At 39.9% G+C, this 15,868-nt stretch overlaps 1 protein-coding gene across 8 annotated transcripts in view; it reads right to left on the bottom strand.

The window, feature by feature from the left end:
- Positions 1-15,868, bottom strand: part of sytl2a (synaptotagmin-like 2a) — a 146,506-nt gene that overhangs the window by 45,286 nt on the left and 85,352 nt on the right. For all 8 annotated transcript variants that reach the window (XM_069890948.1, XM_069890945.1, XM_069890949.1 and 5 more), the window contains 5 exons: positions 13,823-13,880; positions 13,125-13,524; positions 9,318-9,463; positions 8,387-8,519; positions 3,759-3,837 (listed from right to left, as the gene is read on the bottom strand). In XM_069890948.1, coding sequence (XP_069747049.1) covers positions 3,759-3,837; positions 8,387-8,519; positions 9,318-9,463; positions 13,125-13,225 — 459 coding nt within the window. In that variant the 5' untranslated portion in view covers positions 13,226-13,524; positions 13,823-13,880. The remainder of the gene's footprint in view (positions 1-3,758; positions 3,838-8,386; positions 8,520-9,317; positions 9,464-13,124; positions 13,525-13,822; positions 13,881-15,868) is intronic.

The following is a 15,868-nucleotide window of genomic DNA, read 5'->3' as shown; positions in this document are numbered from 1 at the left end:
CTGGTCCCGAATTGCTCGCCAACACTAACCTCTGTCACTTGACCCATCCCATTTGCCAACAGTAGATCTAACACTGCTCCTTCTCTGGTCGGCACCTCTACATATTGTTGTAAAAAACTATCTTGCACACATTTCACAAACTCTAACCCATCCAGCCCTTTCACAGAATGTGTTTCCCAATCTATATGTGGAAAATTAAAATCTCCCATAATTACAACCCTGTGCTTATCACAAATATCCACTATCTCCCTACAGATTTGCTCCTCTAGGTCTCGGTCCCCTCCAGGTAGTCTATAATACACCCCTACAAGTGTAACCTCTCCTTTCCCACTCCTCAGTTCCACCCAAATAGCCTCCGTGGACGAGCCCTCTAATCTATCCTGCCTAAGCACTGCTGTAATATTCTCCCTGACAAGCAATGCAACACCACCTCCTCTTGCCCCTCCGACTCTATCACACCTAAAGCAATGAAACCCAGGGATATTCAGCTGCCAATCACATCCCTCCTGCAACCATGTCTCACTAATCGCTACCACATCATACTTCCAAGTTTTAATCCACACCTTCAGCTCATCCACCCTTTTTTTACCATACTCCTGGCATTAAAATATATGAATTTCAGAGATTTCCCAATTCTTAATCCCTGTTTTCCCTCATCTTTAATAACAAAATTATTTCCTTTTCCTGCCAATTGCCCTTCATCTTCTTCCAGAGCATTTCCTTTCTTTATCACCTTCCCATCCATATTCAAATACTTACTACAAACTTTCTTTGTTTGCATTCTAACCTTCTCCTTACTGCTCGGTACTATTTTGCTCCCTCCCCCCAACCATTCTAGTTTAAAGGATCCTGTGTAGCCCTAGCAAATACCCCTGCCAGGATTCTGGTCCCCCTGGGATTTAAGTGTAACCCGTCCTTACTGTACAGGTCACATCTTCCCCAAAAAAGGTCCCAGTGATCCAGAAACTTGAAACCCTGCCCCTTACTCCACCCCTTCAGCCACGTGTTAATCCTCCACCTCATTCTATTTCTATTCTCACTGTCACGTGGCACAGGGAGTAATCCAGAGATTACCCCCTTTGTGGTCCTTCTTTTTAACTCCCTACCTAACTGCCTGTACTCACTTTTTAGGACCTCTTCTCTATTCCTCCCTATGTCATTGGTACCTACATGTACCACGACCTCTGGCTCCTGTCCCTCCCACTTTAGGATATCTGGGACACGAGCAGCATTTAAATGAAGTGGAGAATTTCATCCAGCCCAATACATCAGCCTTCAAAAGAGAAGAATCATTTATTCAGATTCAAATAGTTTACCTCATTATTATGCTTAGAATTGGCTTTTCATTGGGTTCACTTCCTAATACAAGTTACTTACTGGGCAAGTTATTTCAAATTTTTAAAAAAACAACACTTCATCAAAAGTTTGCACTTGAAACACGGGTGAACAAGTGTCCCTTAAAAGTTTTAATCAGGCTGCAGTGGACGATCAACATTAATTATTTCAGAATTCCATTATTTTCTGTCACATTCAGGGAAACAAATTATTGCCCGCAAATTGGATCACATGATGGATTTTAGGTGCTAATGTCTAATAAATTGGATTTTTAACTTGGTGTAACTCCCAGATCAACAAGCCCAGGTTAAACAACCTGATTACACTTCTGAGGACATTCCATTATTTTCTGGTGTCAGAAACACACGATTGTTCATATAACTTCTATCTTCAACAACATAAATTGCTGTCTCAGCAGGATGAGGGGTACATGTTAGTTTGTGGCCTTTGTCACTATTATGCTCATATAAATGTGCAGCTTCTAAACTAAATATCAGCTATACAGACAGATTTCACAGTCCATGAAGTGTTTTCCCCAGAATTCCATGTATGCTTTCAGCAGCGAGTCATCAGGTAGCAATCCAATGCTAGAGACTTCAATATCGGCATGATTGGTCACTTAGGGTACTTCCAGAAAGAAGGCAATAACTTCTCAGTACAGTTCATCTGTACTAGACAGGGTGGAGACAAAATTTACCAGGACATTGCCTGGAATTAAGTGTTTCAATTATGAGGAGAGACTGGAAAGGCTAGGTCTATGTTTCCTGTAGCAGAGGTGGTTAAGAGGGGGTATAATTGAAAAATATAAAATGATGATGGGTAGAGACTGGACAGGAGTGCAGGAAATGTTTCCCCCATTACAGAAGGTGGCATGGTTAGCACAGAAGTTAGAGCAGTTATGCTGTTACATCACCAGTGACCGGGGTTCATATCAAGCACTGTCTGTAAGGAGCTTTTACATTTTCCCCACGTTCGCGTGGGTTTCTTCCCACTGTTCCAAAAGTGTACCTGTCAATTGGGTGTAAATGGGCGACATGGGCTTGTTAGCCAAAAGGGCCTGTTCCATGCTGTATGTTTGTCTAAATTTAAATTTAAAACTTAGGATGAAGCATAAATGTCTGCTGCCTGAGAGAGAGGGGAGGCCACTGTTGCTGGCATTTTAAGAAGAGTCAAGATAAGCTCTTGAATTGCCTTGGCATAGAAGGGTATAGGCCAAGTTCTAGAAAGTGGGAATAATATAGATAGGTGGCCACTGGTTGACATGGACAAGTTAGAACAAATGATTGATGTTTTTATTCTCTTTGTAGTGAACTCTTGTCTAATAATCAGTCCCATACGTGTACAATTAAAAGCTGGGAATTCTTACAATTGTGGGTGCAAATGAAATACAGTGTTGGAAAGTATGGTCGTGCACTTTGGTAGAAGGAATAAAAGGTGGGGAGAAAATCCAAAGATGCAAAGGGACTCAGGAGTCCTCGTGCAGATGAAAGCAATGCCGGCATTCATATCTGGAGGAATTGGATACTAGAGCAGCAATGTGATGTTGAGGCTCTATAAGGTGGTATGTGAGTGGGAAGGGAAGGGTGAGAATCACTGCTGTAGACTCAATTGTTATTGAAATGTCTTGCTTGAGAAAAATTGTCATTGGCCCACTTCCTTTGGAGTTATGAGTCCGGGCGCATAACGAGTCATTTAGGTACGATTAAAACACTGGTTTTCAAACTTTTTATTTCCATTCACTTACCACCTTAAGCAATCCCTTACTAATCACAGAGCACCTATGACATAGGGATTACTTGAAGTGGTATGTGAGTGGAAAGAAAATGTTTGGGAAACCCTGCCTTATGGTATTGACTTGTAGGTGGTTGAATGACATTTTTTTATTGATACAAAGTACTCAACCATAACCAGTTCTGCATTGTATTCATTTTAATGAATATAGCTACTCAGATTTAAATTCATAAAAGTCAAGAGCACTGAAATACTTTCAAATTTAATTTCTGCTATATTTACAGATCAGAAATGATGTGCTTTTTCCACAAACTCGTCTGAAGATTTAATTTTAGTGCACTGGTTTCTCTCCAATATCCAATATTTATATTACAGATCTGGAATATTTTATTAGAACCTACAGATAATTTAGGATATATTCTTTAAGTTGAGGCCACCCACACCAACCTGAGCTGAAGAATGAAAAATAAAAATTCTGGAATGTTGATGTCCATGCAAATCTGAGTAATGAGTATGAAAATATTCATAATTTCTTATTGCTCAAAACATATGAAGGAGCCATACAACTATTATGTATCGCGCTATGCCACGGTTGTCAATGGTGGTATTACATTTCAATTTCTTTTGAGTACATTATTTAATCATTGATTAGATGGACAGATTTGAAATTACTGAGCCATTATAAAACATACCTTTCCTGGTGATGGGGAAGTCTTCTTTCGTATTGGTTGCTGTTGTGGATTTGCATGGTTTTCTTTTTGTGATGTTGTACTGTAAGAGGGAAAAAAAATAAGTTCATGCACTTTCAAAAAGCATTCCATAATATTTAACTCTGCATTAAAAAATTATGCATTTTAATTTATTACAATTTTCTTTAATAGGTCAACTTGTTCAACTCATTTATTTCTTACGCTGTTTATTTCTGCAAAGCTTCATTCATACTTCCTGCATTCCAAAACCATATCCATTTAACCTTGCTTTCAGGATGGCTGTAGATAACCAAGCAGCTTATCGTCTATTGTGATTAAAATACAGTCTCAAATATCTTATAAGGAATGCCCAAGAAAAAGAGAAAAAGCATCCAACGACATACTTCAGTGTAATTCAGATTTATTCTATATTCTAAGCAGTTTGTTTCCATTAGGTACAATTACAAAAAAATGGTGCATGGAGGTATGCCGGTGGTGCTGACCCAGGAGAGTAGAAACACAGAACTGCTGCACAAGGTTCTACTGCCTGGCCATGATGACAATGGCTCCGTTACAACTTTAAACAGCCTATTAGAGGTTTTTTTTTTAAACATCCTGCAATCCCAGAGGTTTGTGCCCAAAATGGCAACCCCAGCAATGGGCTGCAGACTCCAGGGGAGCAGCAGACCGATGCAGGGCACCAGAAACTGGGAGAATACCCCTGTTGAGAAGGACAAACCTGGAGATAACCCTATAGGGAAGGTGACCACAGGAGCAGACCCACCGAGGGGCTCAATGGCTGAAGGATCCCCAGAGTCTGCAGGCTATTGGCAAGTTATTGTTGAAGGACTCACACAGCAAGGACTTGTACCAGATTGTGGGCTACTCACAAGTACCTCAGGTGCTGAAGATTTCCTGATCGTATCGGAGGTTTGAATCTGGAGCTCAGGTTACCAGTGGTTTGAACAGGAATTTGAGTGGCTGCAGGAGCACTGGAAGCAAATCCACTTACAAACAGTTTCTCTGAAAGGACTTTCTTTCTCTTGTTGCTAGGGTTCTGGGCAATGCTCTTGGTGACTCTTTGTTTGCTTTCATAGCAGTCAAAAGTTGAAATATCTCGCATATATTACATTCTTTGTCTTATAATGCGATTGTGGTAAACCACTGTATGTTTGACTGTCTGGGCACACCCATTGGCCAACTGTACCTGTGGCTCTTCCCACAGACTCCTGAATAAAGGTGACTGTTCCTCATCCCCCTCCTCATTTTGGGACACTTGACCAGCATGGATGTGCCTTCATTCTATTGAGAATAAAAGCCCATCAGTTTTGCTCAACTTAGTCTTTTGAGTCATTGATGGTGCATCAATTTTATTCACGATAGTCTTGACAATGGAGCAGATCCTGAAGCCAGAGAAACTGGAAATTGACCCTCAACCGCCTGAGGCATCTACCAACTTTGAACTCTGTCTGTGCTGTTTCGAAGCATTCCTGCAGGCATCATCAGCCATTGTACGGTTGGAGAGCAAAAAATTACAGGTACTGCAATCCCGAGTTGGGCCACTGGTATACTTGATGATCAGGGACACCATGTCATATCCAGAGGAAATGGACATATTGAAGGGCCAGTGCCTGAGAAAGGTCAACGAGGTCTATGCCAGACACCTCCTGGTGGCCTGAAAGCAGTGACCCGGGAAGTTAAATGCAGAGTACCTCTGGGCCCTGCGAACCCTTGGATAGGCCTGTGAATGCAAGGACCTGATTAGGTATGCCTATGTCACAGGGATCAGGGCCAATTACATCCACCAGACACCACTAGAGCAAGGTGAGCTCAGTCTGCAGAGGGCAGTCAAATTGGCATGCACACTGAAGATGGCCATTCAGACCTACTCAACTGACAACGTGGCCACCTCGTGGTTGCCCCGGGTGTCACCAACCTGGGACATTACCCCACTGTCACATTCCACCAACACCTCAACCACAGCCATTGTACTCTGCAAGCACCCAAAGTGCTACTTTACCAGTCTGGGCAAGCATCCGATGAAATGCTGCCCACCATCTTTGAGATCCATCAGAGCCACGTGTAGGCTATGGGGGCCACCATCTTGGATGCTGCCACCTCCTGACATGCAGTGACAAGCAGCAATCCAACACTGGCTTCTATCATACTCGACCAGGGCAGTCCCCATCAACTCGCCAAATCATTGATGGACATTCAGGTAAATGGCCATGTGATGAGTTTCCTGTGCTTCATCCATCCCGACACAGTGCAGATGCTGGCGTCAAGTGCAATAAAGATTCCAATACATGGACATGTGGTTTTCAAGAATTGATGATGTGTCACATGATTTTGAGAAATACATTGGCAAATTGAGATATTTTGATTGAGTTCAGAAGTCAAGACTCTGTGTGAAACACACAGGAGTTAGACTCTTGTGAAAGATAGGGTTGAATTACAGTAACTGGAATAAGTGCTGTTATGTGTTACTCCTAATCAAAGGGGAATACAATAAAAGTGGATTTCAAAAGGGAGACCACTTTCTGACTGGTCTTTTGAAAATAAAGAGTGCAGCCTCATCGTGGAAGAAAACTGAAGACTAAGAACTTAAGCTTCTGGAAAGACAGGACTTGATTGTCCTATTCATAGGAGATACAATGTAAATGGCTTTTAAATAAGTAAGACTCATTTGTGCCCTTATGATGGTCACTCCTGTTAGAAGAAATCTCTCTCTGAAAGACAGCTCATAAAGAAACTTTTAAGTTTAAAGAGATCTGAAAATATAATGTTTAAAAGAGCACCATATTTACTTTTGAACTACAATTTTAAAAGAAACTGAAGTCAACAAGGTATTTGAAACTGGACTTTTAAAAGTGAATTTTTCAGAATCAAGTTTAAACTGTAATGGTTTTGGACTTTAATACACGCGCGCACACGCACAGTGAAGTTTTAAGATAAAGTAAAGTTTAGAGATAAGTATGAAATGTTTTTAATAAAACTATTATTTTGAATTACCAGTATCGGGTGAATTTTCCATTGCTGGTCCTTTGTTAGTACTAATAATGTTTGTTAGTTCATAACAAAATTAATTTACATATTTGGTAATTTAAGAAATATAAAAGGCAATAAAAATCAAGTTGTACAATTAAAGGAGTTATATCAATAGATAATTCTTGATGTTCATCTGTACAATTTATTGAAGGGGGTACAACAAATTGAGAAGGTTAATAGTAAAATTGATATTGGTTGGTTTATCAAGTTCAAATTTATTATCTGATAGTACAAGTACAACCCAACAAAACAGAGTTCACAGGTCGTCCGATCTTTGTTAATATTGTGCAACATTCAATCCCCTTTGCAACTCCTCAGAAAATAAAGTAAACCATATTTTCTTGCAGCAAAACCTGAACAACATGCCAGCAATAGCTGATGTCAGAAGTAATATTCACTTCATACAAGGATCAGCTCCATCTTCCAAGAACTAAATCACCTATTCTTAACATTCTTCAGATGTGAGTAAGCACCCAACTCAATCAACTTTCCAGGTCAATGGTAACAAGAAACATTATAACATCAGCTACATTAATATTAAAGCTACAATAGCAAATTAGAGCTGGATATTCTGTGCCTGTTAACTCTCCATCTGGGTCCCCATAGACCTTCCACTCATCTTTAAGACCCAAGCAAGCAATGTGTGGAATAATCTTCATTTGAATGCATGCCCAACAGTATTCAAGAACCTGGATACCTTTCAAAATAAAGTGCTCCATTTGACTGACAAAACATCCATGATCTTAAAGATTCCCTGCTTCCACCTTGAGCACACCATGTGGTGCAGATCAACAAAAATAAAATGGACAGCAGTTCCTCAAAACACTTAGTTTTCAGGTGTTTCTTTCTCAGTCCCATTAATCCATCCCTCTCTCTGTTCACCTTTTCTATCCATCAGCCCCTCATTACCAAGACCTCCCCCTCCCCCACATGGTTCCATATGGATTCATCCTCCTTTTCTCTTTTCACCCAACATCCATCAGTTTGTCTCATCCATCCCCCTCACTTCTACATACCGGCTATTTACCCCTCGGCACTCTGTGAGATTTTGACACTTGTTTTGCTTCCACAGGCACTACTTAACCTGCTGAGATCCCCCAGAAGTTCCCCCCCCCCCACTTTTTCAGCATCTCGGCATTTGTGGATGTTAACAGCGTCAAAAGACAAGGTAACAGTTCCGATAAGCTACACATGTTGAATTGGGAACTTATCTTTCCTTTGACTAGATCTTGGAACATTATTAAATTACTTTCATTGAAAGAAGTTCATTTATTTAATTAGGAGACTCAACCTACAAGGGCAATTTGCATAGGCAATGAATGTTGACCTTGAGGGCAACATTAACATATTAGGAATAAACAGAAATGTAAAAATACAAAATCTCAGCTCATAATCAGTATCTTTTGTACGATAACATTTTCAGGTTCACTTTTTCATAAAATGCATAATAAACCACTCACTGAAAGTATCTACTTGATAAAGAAAAAAAATTTGTAAGTGAAGATCAGACACAGGGCACCTTTCTGTCTACGCAGTTCTACCAGCTCTAACTAAAGTTGTTCACATTCAATTATAATCAATACCTAGATTGAGGTTCTTCCAACTTTGGTTCTTGTACGAAGAAAGAAAGCTCGGGAGGTATAAAAATACTGCTCCCAGAACTTTTCAAAAACCTGCTGGATTTCTCCTTGAATTCATTAGCCTGGAGACGTTCATCTGTGAAGGAAAATCCATACATTCAGTGAAATAGAATAATAATTGAATAAATGACAGATGCTGAAAATGTGAAATAAAAGCAGAAGATGCCACAAATATTCAGCTGGCCAGGCAGCATCAGTGGAGTGAGAAAAACTGGGGGTAATGTTTCAGGTTGATGACTTCCTTCAACTTGAAAAGTTAACTTAGTTTCTCCAACTACAGATAAGAGAAACTCCTATGGACATTCTGTCTTCTAATTCTATATCCTGAATTTACTTTTACTTGAAATATTCACATTGTCTTTTGCATGTCACCTGTCATTATTCCTGGCATTTGCAGATGGAATATGTGAAACAGTTCAACCCAAAACTGCTGTTTTACAAGGGTCTGTCAAGCAGAGAATGGACTAGTACAAGGCATAAAACTTCAAAACTTGTACAGAGGCTATATTATTAAATAGAACATAGCTTTCACTGGACTGCATGCCTTACCCATATTAACAATTAATTACTTGCTGCATTGGTATAAATCATTAGAAAAGTACAGAACCTGTGCACTTATTCGGGGAGAAAATGTAACCAAGAGCATATAATTACTCAAAATGTTTTGAAGGATGCTTCATAATCCATATGTGAGCAAGGCATTGTGGTCATGACCATGTCCTGAAGCTGACAACAAAAAAAGACTGACTTGTTAAAATTCTTCATTCCATTGTGTTAGCTAGAGCCTTTCAAGTGATTGTTCCTCGTTTACACCAGGTTTATCATAAGTTAATGATTGGGAAGTCAATTTTAAAAAGTGATCAAGGAAACTTACATATAGTCAACTGTTTCTTCTTCCGTATTGATGCTTGAATTAGTTCAGCTCCATGCAGTGTATCTTTGTGCCTCTTTGCTTTGGCATCATAAAACCACTCACCAGTCATATTCTTACGTTGAATTTCATTTTTGACATTCAATTGCCTAGAAAACACAGAAGAACTCAATGTTTTGTAAATGACTAGCCACAGGTAATTTAAAGCCTCGAAATCACTTCTTTCCCCAACTGGAGATGAAAGCTAATCCAGACAAGCCTGTAACACTGATGTGGACACTTTGCATTTCACCTTTCACTAATCAGATGTGAAGCTGAAGAGGATTTAAAAATTGATAATTCAAAAGTAAACATACCCAAGATACAGCAACAATTAAAAGAAATAGAAAATAAAAGTAGAACATGCTGGAAACAAATCAGCAGGCCATGCAGCATCTGCCTGCCAAGAGAGAAACAGTTAACGTCTTTGACCTTTCACGTCTCTGGCACGGTCTGTTCTTATTTCCGATTTCCAGCATCCTAACCCATCAGCAGCATCTGTGGAAAATTAAATTGAGTTAATGTTTCAGGTCGTTGACCCTTTATTAGAAGTGTGATAGTAAGAATTCTAGCAAGTTTTAAGATGCAGAGAGAATAGAAATAAAAGCATATAAACTAATAGGAGGAGTCCACCTGGCCCCTCTATTCTACCCCACCATGAAATAAGATCATGATGAGTACATTTGAGAGAGCGATGGAGACACAAAAGGGAGGTTTTGAAACTGGGTAGTGAACAAGGTTGTCCAAGACTCACAATTGCTTTCAGTGCGGTCTCTCTCTCTCTGGAATGATGGAGGGCTCAGGCCCGAAAGTCTGATTAGCGAATACTTCCTATGAATGGTGTGTGTCCTGCTGAGTTTTTCCAACATATTAGGGCAGCACAGTTAACACAGTGGTTAGCACAATGCTGTTACAGCACCAGCGATCAGGACCAGGGTTCAAATCCCATGCTGTCGGTAAGGAGTTTGTACGTTCTCCCTGTTTTTGTGTGGGTTTTCCCTGGGTGTTCCAGGTTCCTCCCACCCTTCAAAATGTACCGGGGGTTGGAGGTCAATTGGTTGGCGCAGGCTCATGGGCCAAAAGGGCCTGTTACTGTGCTGTATGTCTAAATACAATTTTTTTAAAAATTTAAACATTTGTGTATTGCATTTGGCCTTTGCATCTGCACACACTCTTGTTTAACTCATCATTGTTCTTAGCTGGACTGATGGGAGCAATGTATGATTAATGAGGAACAAGAAAAAAAACATGCTGCAGATGGGAGCTGCACAACACAGCAAGTTTTGTGGAAAGTTGAAACAAAGGTGAATGCTGGAAATACTTATTGAATCAGGAGATAATAAAACTGAGTTGAAGTTACAGGAAGATGATCTTACATCATCAACAAAATCAATGGTACTATAATCAAGGAACCTACCATAGTCACACCATCTCTTTGCTAAACCTGAAAGTTTGATAACCATCAAAAGCTATTTTGATTATTTTAAAATATATCGTAAATTATCAATAACCAAAAGATGTTAATATAAATTTTAATAAAATAGAATAAGCAATGTCTATTGCATTAGACTGGAATGTTCATTGTTCTCTCACCTCATCCAACCTGCTCTTGCTTCTGGCATCCCTCTTAGTTACCTTAGAGCACTCTGACCATCCTCCTAGCCTGAGCTGAATCAGTAAACTTCAGTATGCAAAAGGGAATCCAAGGATTTGGGAAAAAAAATCAGCATTTTAAAGTCGAGATAGTAAAATGTGATAGTGATTGATAGAATAAGCTTGAACAAACATGTGATCTTTTCTTGTCCTTAATGTCTTATTCATATTTTAAAAGGCTGACTATTTATACAGATCCTTACGATTTCTGGCTTTATGGTTCTTCAGGGGAAACAGCCATTCACCAGGAACCAGTCATCTGTTATGTTTCAACAGATTACACGTTACTTTTCTAAATAGAAAATTTAAGGCCATTTTATACACTGTATCCCCATAGGTCAACATCTTTACATAGAATAAATCCTCCAGTTATCATCAACATCAATCCTTCCACTTCCCACTGTCGGCAGCAAGGCTGACTTATTTCATACCAGACAGTTTCCTCCTCTACACAGCCTCAGTGAGATAACTGAAGCTCTACTTTTCATTCAAAAGTGAGCACGAGGCAGTCCATGTACATGGATTTGCCAACATTGCACATTCCTCAAGGTTCAAGTATTGACATACTGTGTTCATGTGCATCTTCAAGCTCCTTTATGGAACATCAGTCAAAAGGTCACTCTCCCTTGGTTCAGGTGGCAGTTAAACAAGAGGCAAACCTTGAATCTGGAATGCATTGTCTGATGATGTGGTGGAGGTGAACATTCTGTCAGTGTTTGAGTATTTAAATCAGCTAATCTCATTAAAGACCATAGCAACACCGCTTACCCCCCACCCCAGGACCTTTAAGGGGACCACAGACTGAAATCATAAAATGTTTTTTTTTAATGTAGTAGATAGGAGAGAAATACGAAGAAACCAACTAAAGGACTGCTTCAAAGGGAATAAGCCCATAAACTTTGAGTAGTGTCTGAAGGGGTCCATAGCCAAAAGAAGGTTGAGAATTACTGATTTAGATGATGATTATAAATGGCATTTAAAGCTAACTGTCCAAGTGCAATAAAGTGGCTTTAATACAGATAAATATTTGATGGCTGGCATGGACATGATGAACTGAAAAACACGTTTCCATGCTGTTTGGCTCTGTCCCTTCAATATTTTTCTCTCAACACTCATAATTAATTGAAGTTAATGGAAGGATAGCATCAAAACCCATCTCTCACGAATCTGCACACTCAATTTGTGAATTCATCACATTTGAAATCTGAACTGAAAGGCTTAACTGGGCAAAACAAAATTAAAATATTAGTTCAAAATTAAACTTCCATTTATAATTTATTTTACTTCACACCCGAATACTTTCTCAAGCCTTCCACATCGGCTTAACATTCTGTTGCTATGCTCCTGACTACCATTGCTATGGCTGCCACCAGGGAGTGAATATGTTGCTCTTTTACCTTGATATGAGGCATCAGAAATGGATATCCACAATCAGCGGGTGTCTTCCAACCACATCATCCGTCATGAATGGATGCAGTTTGGGATACCTAGCTGTGGCAGTCAGGTGAAGGCATGGTGGGAGAACCTGTACTGGGGAGTGGTGACAAACTGGCATCGTGAAAAAGTAGTATCTTACTCTCCAATCCTACTGCAACTCTCACATGATCTAGTGGACAATGGAATGGTGATCTATGGTGATCTAGAACCCCTGTCACTGAATTCTCCACACTTATGTCAATTATAAATTTCTCAGACAACAACTTCTTTCCCCCCCCACCCATCCCCCCAGTAGAAACAAAATAAATTTGTTCCAGGTGACATGAAAGCAGAAATCCAGCTAAGAAAGTCCTCCTCTTTTCCTGTTAAAATACCACACTGTTCCTGAGCAGCATTTTTTTCTGTTTCTTCCCAACGGCACATCGTCCTTGGTAATGGCTATGTGAGTTCTGGTGGGATCACCTGGAGTTCCTACAGAGACATGAAGGTTATGCATGGCCACCAGCAGGAAAGTCAAACTTGATCCCTCCGACTGACTGGCAAAGAGCTTTACATGGCTTCCAAATGGCATCCTGTCACCAGTCAACTTCACACATGTCTGATATGAACAATTTTCTCACAAATGTTATTTCATATATTTTGCATTATCTATAATCAATAGCATTTTAAAATAAATCTTACCCAATTCTTTTTTCCTCCACTTTTCTCAACTCTGCATCTCTCTGCAGCACCCTCAAGATATTCGCCTGCTCCTCCTCTGTTAGGTAACTTAGGTCAATCATTTGTTCAGCTTGATCAGATTACTTGGTAAATATATAATTTCAAAAATTTGTTACAGTTACAGGTTCTACAAAATCGAGATGTTAATTATTTTACATTCCTTCAAAGTCCGTTAACCGCTAGTGACAGGTTAGTTCCTAAATCTTTGTAAAGTTGTGTTGCTCTACTTCATGGCTTTTGATATTTAAGGAGTGCTGTGAAAATAAATTCTTCTCTTCTGGTTTCTGCCACAAGTTGGCAAAAATGCAGTCTCTCAAATTTCACCCTGCAATTAAATGTTCCTGAAAGTATTCAGCAGGTTCTGAAAGAAAAAAAAAGCAATGTTACCACTCAAACAAGTGATTTCATGATTTGTAAATACTCATTCAAATTGAAGTTCAAAGATCCTTCCTTGACAAATGGTTGAACAAGGTATCATAAATTTTATAATATTCCTTTCAACTTAAACTAATTCTAGATGATTTTAATAAGTACTCAAAATTAGTTTTTGTCTAATTTAAACAAATTTAATTTTCTCTGCACCATGGGGAGATGGGGAGGAAAGGGGAAGAGAAAAATCTTGTTGGACTGCACTCAATACACCCAATACCCTCGCTTACCTGGTATGGACGTGCAGGTGAAATGTTGCACCTTTGGGTCTTGTTGACATTTCATAAGCTATGGTAGAAACATTTAAATATTAAAATTGATGTGTTATTTGAAAAAGATCACCAAAACATCTACAATAACTCAAATCAACTGGATCAATCTAATTTATCAACTTACTAAAGTGTATACCTAATGCTCTGTATAACCACACGTCATGCATGTGTAAGCAACAAATCCAGTCCACAGAAAGGCAAAAAAATCCCAAAATTTTTCCACCATCTGAATCCTGTATGTGTATAACATTCAAAAACAAAGGCTACTGAAAGTCAAATATTTGAAATGTTTGATAATTTGTAATAACTAATTTAAAATATATTGAGGAACACTACCAATCAATTAAGAACACTTAATACAAATAGAAATTCAAAAATTGTAAACCATGTAAACAGACCACTAGCAAAACAGTCGAAGTCGCAGTGAGATCAGGTCGTGGCTGGGGTTGGGGAGGGGGCACAGCACTGTTTTGAGACGACCGATTGAAGCTGTTTCAAGGAGGCGACCACCTACAACAGCTACGTAAACTTCAACGACGACAAGAGTTCAGTGACAGGCTACCTTAGCTAGTGCATTGAGGATGAAATGGAGATCAAATGCTACCCAACCAGGGCTAATCAGAAACTATGGTTGGATACAGAAATCTGTGCATTTCTCAGAGGTTGAGAGGCAGCTTTCAGGACTGGTGGCATGTAGGCACGAAGATCACCGAGGACTGAACTCTCCCATGCAATCCAGAAGGCAAAGCCTGGATAGTACAGAGGACCCATAATCTGCTGTGCAACAACGGCAACACGAGGCGCATATGGCAAGATATCTAAACAATAATAGATTACAAGACAACCTTGTGAGTCAATTACAATAATGTCTCCTTCTGGAGGAGCTAAACATCATCTGCAAATGGCTTGACATGAAGAACAGTCTGTCTTCCCAAAAGAACAGGTCCCCTGCACAGGCCTCAATGACTACCACCCTATAGTACTGCCCTCCACCACTATGAAATGCTTCCAGTATCAGTATCTGATGGTGGAACATATAAAACCGCATATCCCAGAAACACTAGACTAATTTCAATTCATCTGCTGAAGGAACTGTTCCACTAACAATGCTATAGCCTTGCCCCTCCACTCCATCCTAACCCACCTGGAGAACGATGTCTTATACACCAGACTGCTGTTAATTGACTTTAGCTTGGCATTTCATACAATCATATCCCAGAGGCTGATAGAGATGCTGTCATCAGTCTGCCTGGGTTGGCAGCCGAACATTGAGCACCATCAAGTTGAGCACTGGCGTACCTCAGGGCAGTGTGCTCAGCCTGAGCCTGTTCACGCTACTGACCCACAAATGCCACACCAGATCCAGCCCCAACAAAGTCACCAAGTTTGGAGATGACATGAGAGTAATGGGCCTCATCAGCAACAATGATAAGCTGCAGTACAGAGATAGAAAATCACGTGAAATGGTGCGTGAATAACAACCTGAGTCTCAAGATCCAGGAGATGATGTGAACTTCAGGAGAACCAGGGATGACCACCTCCACTACGTATTAATAAATCAGTAGTGGAGAGCCTCAAGTTCCTCAGTATTCACTTAAGAAGTGACCTATCCTGGACACACATCTCATTTGTCAGGAAGGTGCAGCGGTGACTTCACTTCCTTAGTAGGCCGAAGCGGGAAAGGCTACCAGCCGTCATTCTGTAAACTTTCTATAGGACCTCTATCATGGGTGTCTTGGCCATCTGCGCCACAGTGTGGTACGGTTGCTACAGAGCATCAGATCAAAGGTCAATCCACAGGTTTATAAAAATCTGTGAGGACCCCTGCCACCTCGCACACAGCATCCCATCAAGAATGAGATACAAAAGTATTAGAGCCAGAATCACCAGGCTGAGTAACAGCTTCTTCTCATGGGCATTTAGACTGCTGAATGACTGACGAACTGCTAAAACCATGAGTCTACTATGTATTAATATTTATTTTAATATACTGTATGAATACAA

The sequence above is a fragment of the Narcine bancroftii genome, chromosome 7, assembly GCF_036971445.1.
Source record: "Narcine bancroftii isolate sNarBan1 chromosome 7, sNarBan1.hap1, whole genome shotgun sequence".
Lineage (NCBI taxonomy): Eukaryota > Metazoa > Chordata > Chondrichthyes > Torpediniformes > Narcinidae > Narcine > Narcine bancroftii.
The sequence above is the reverse complement of the archived record's forward strand: the minus strand, read 5'-3'. Positions and strand labels throughout refer to the sequence as shown.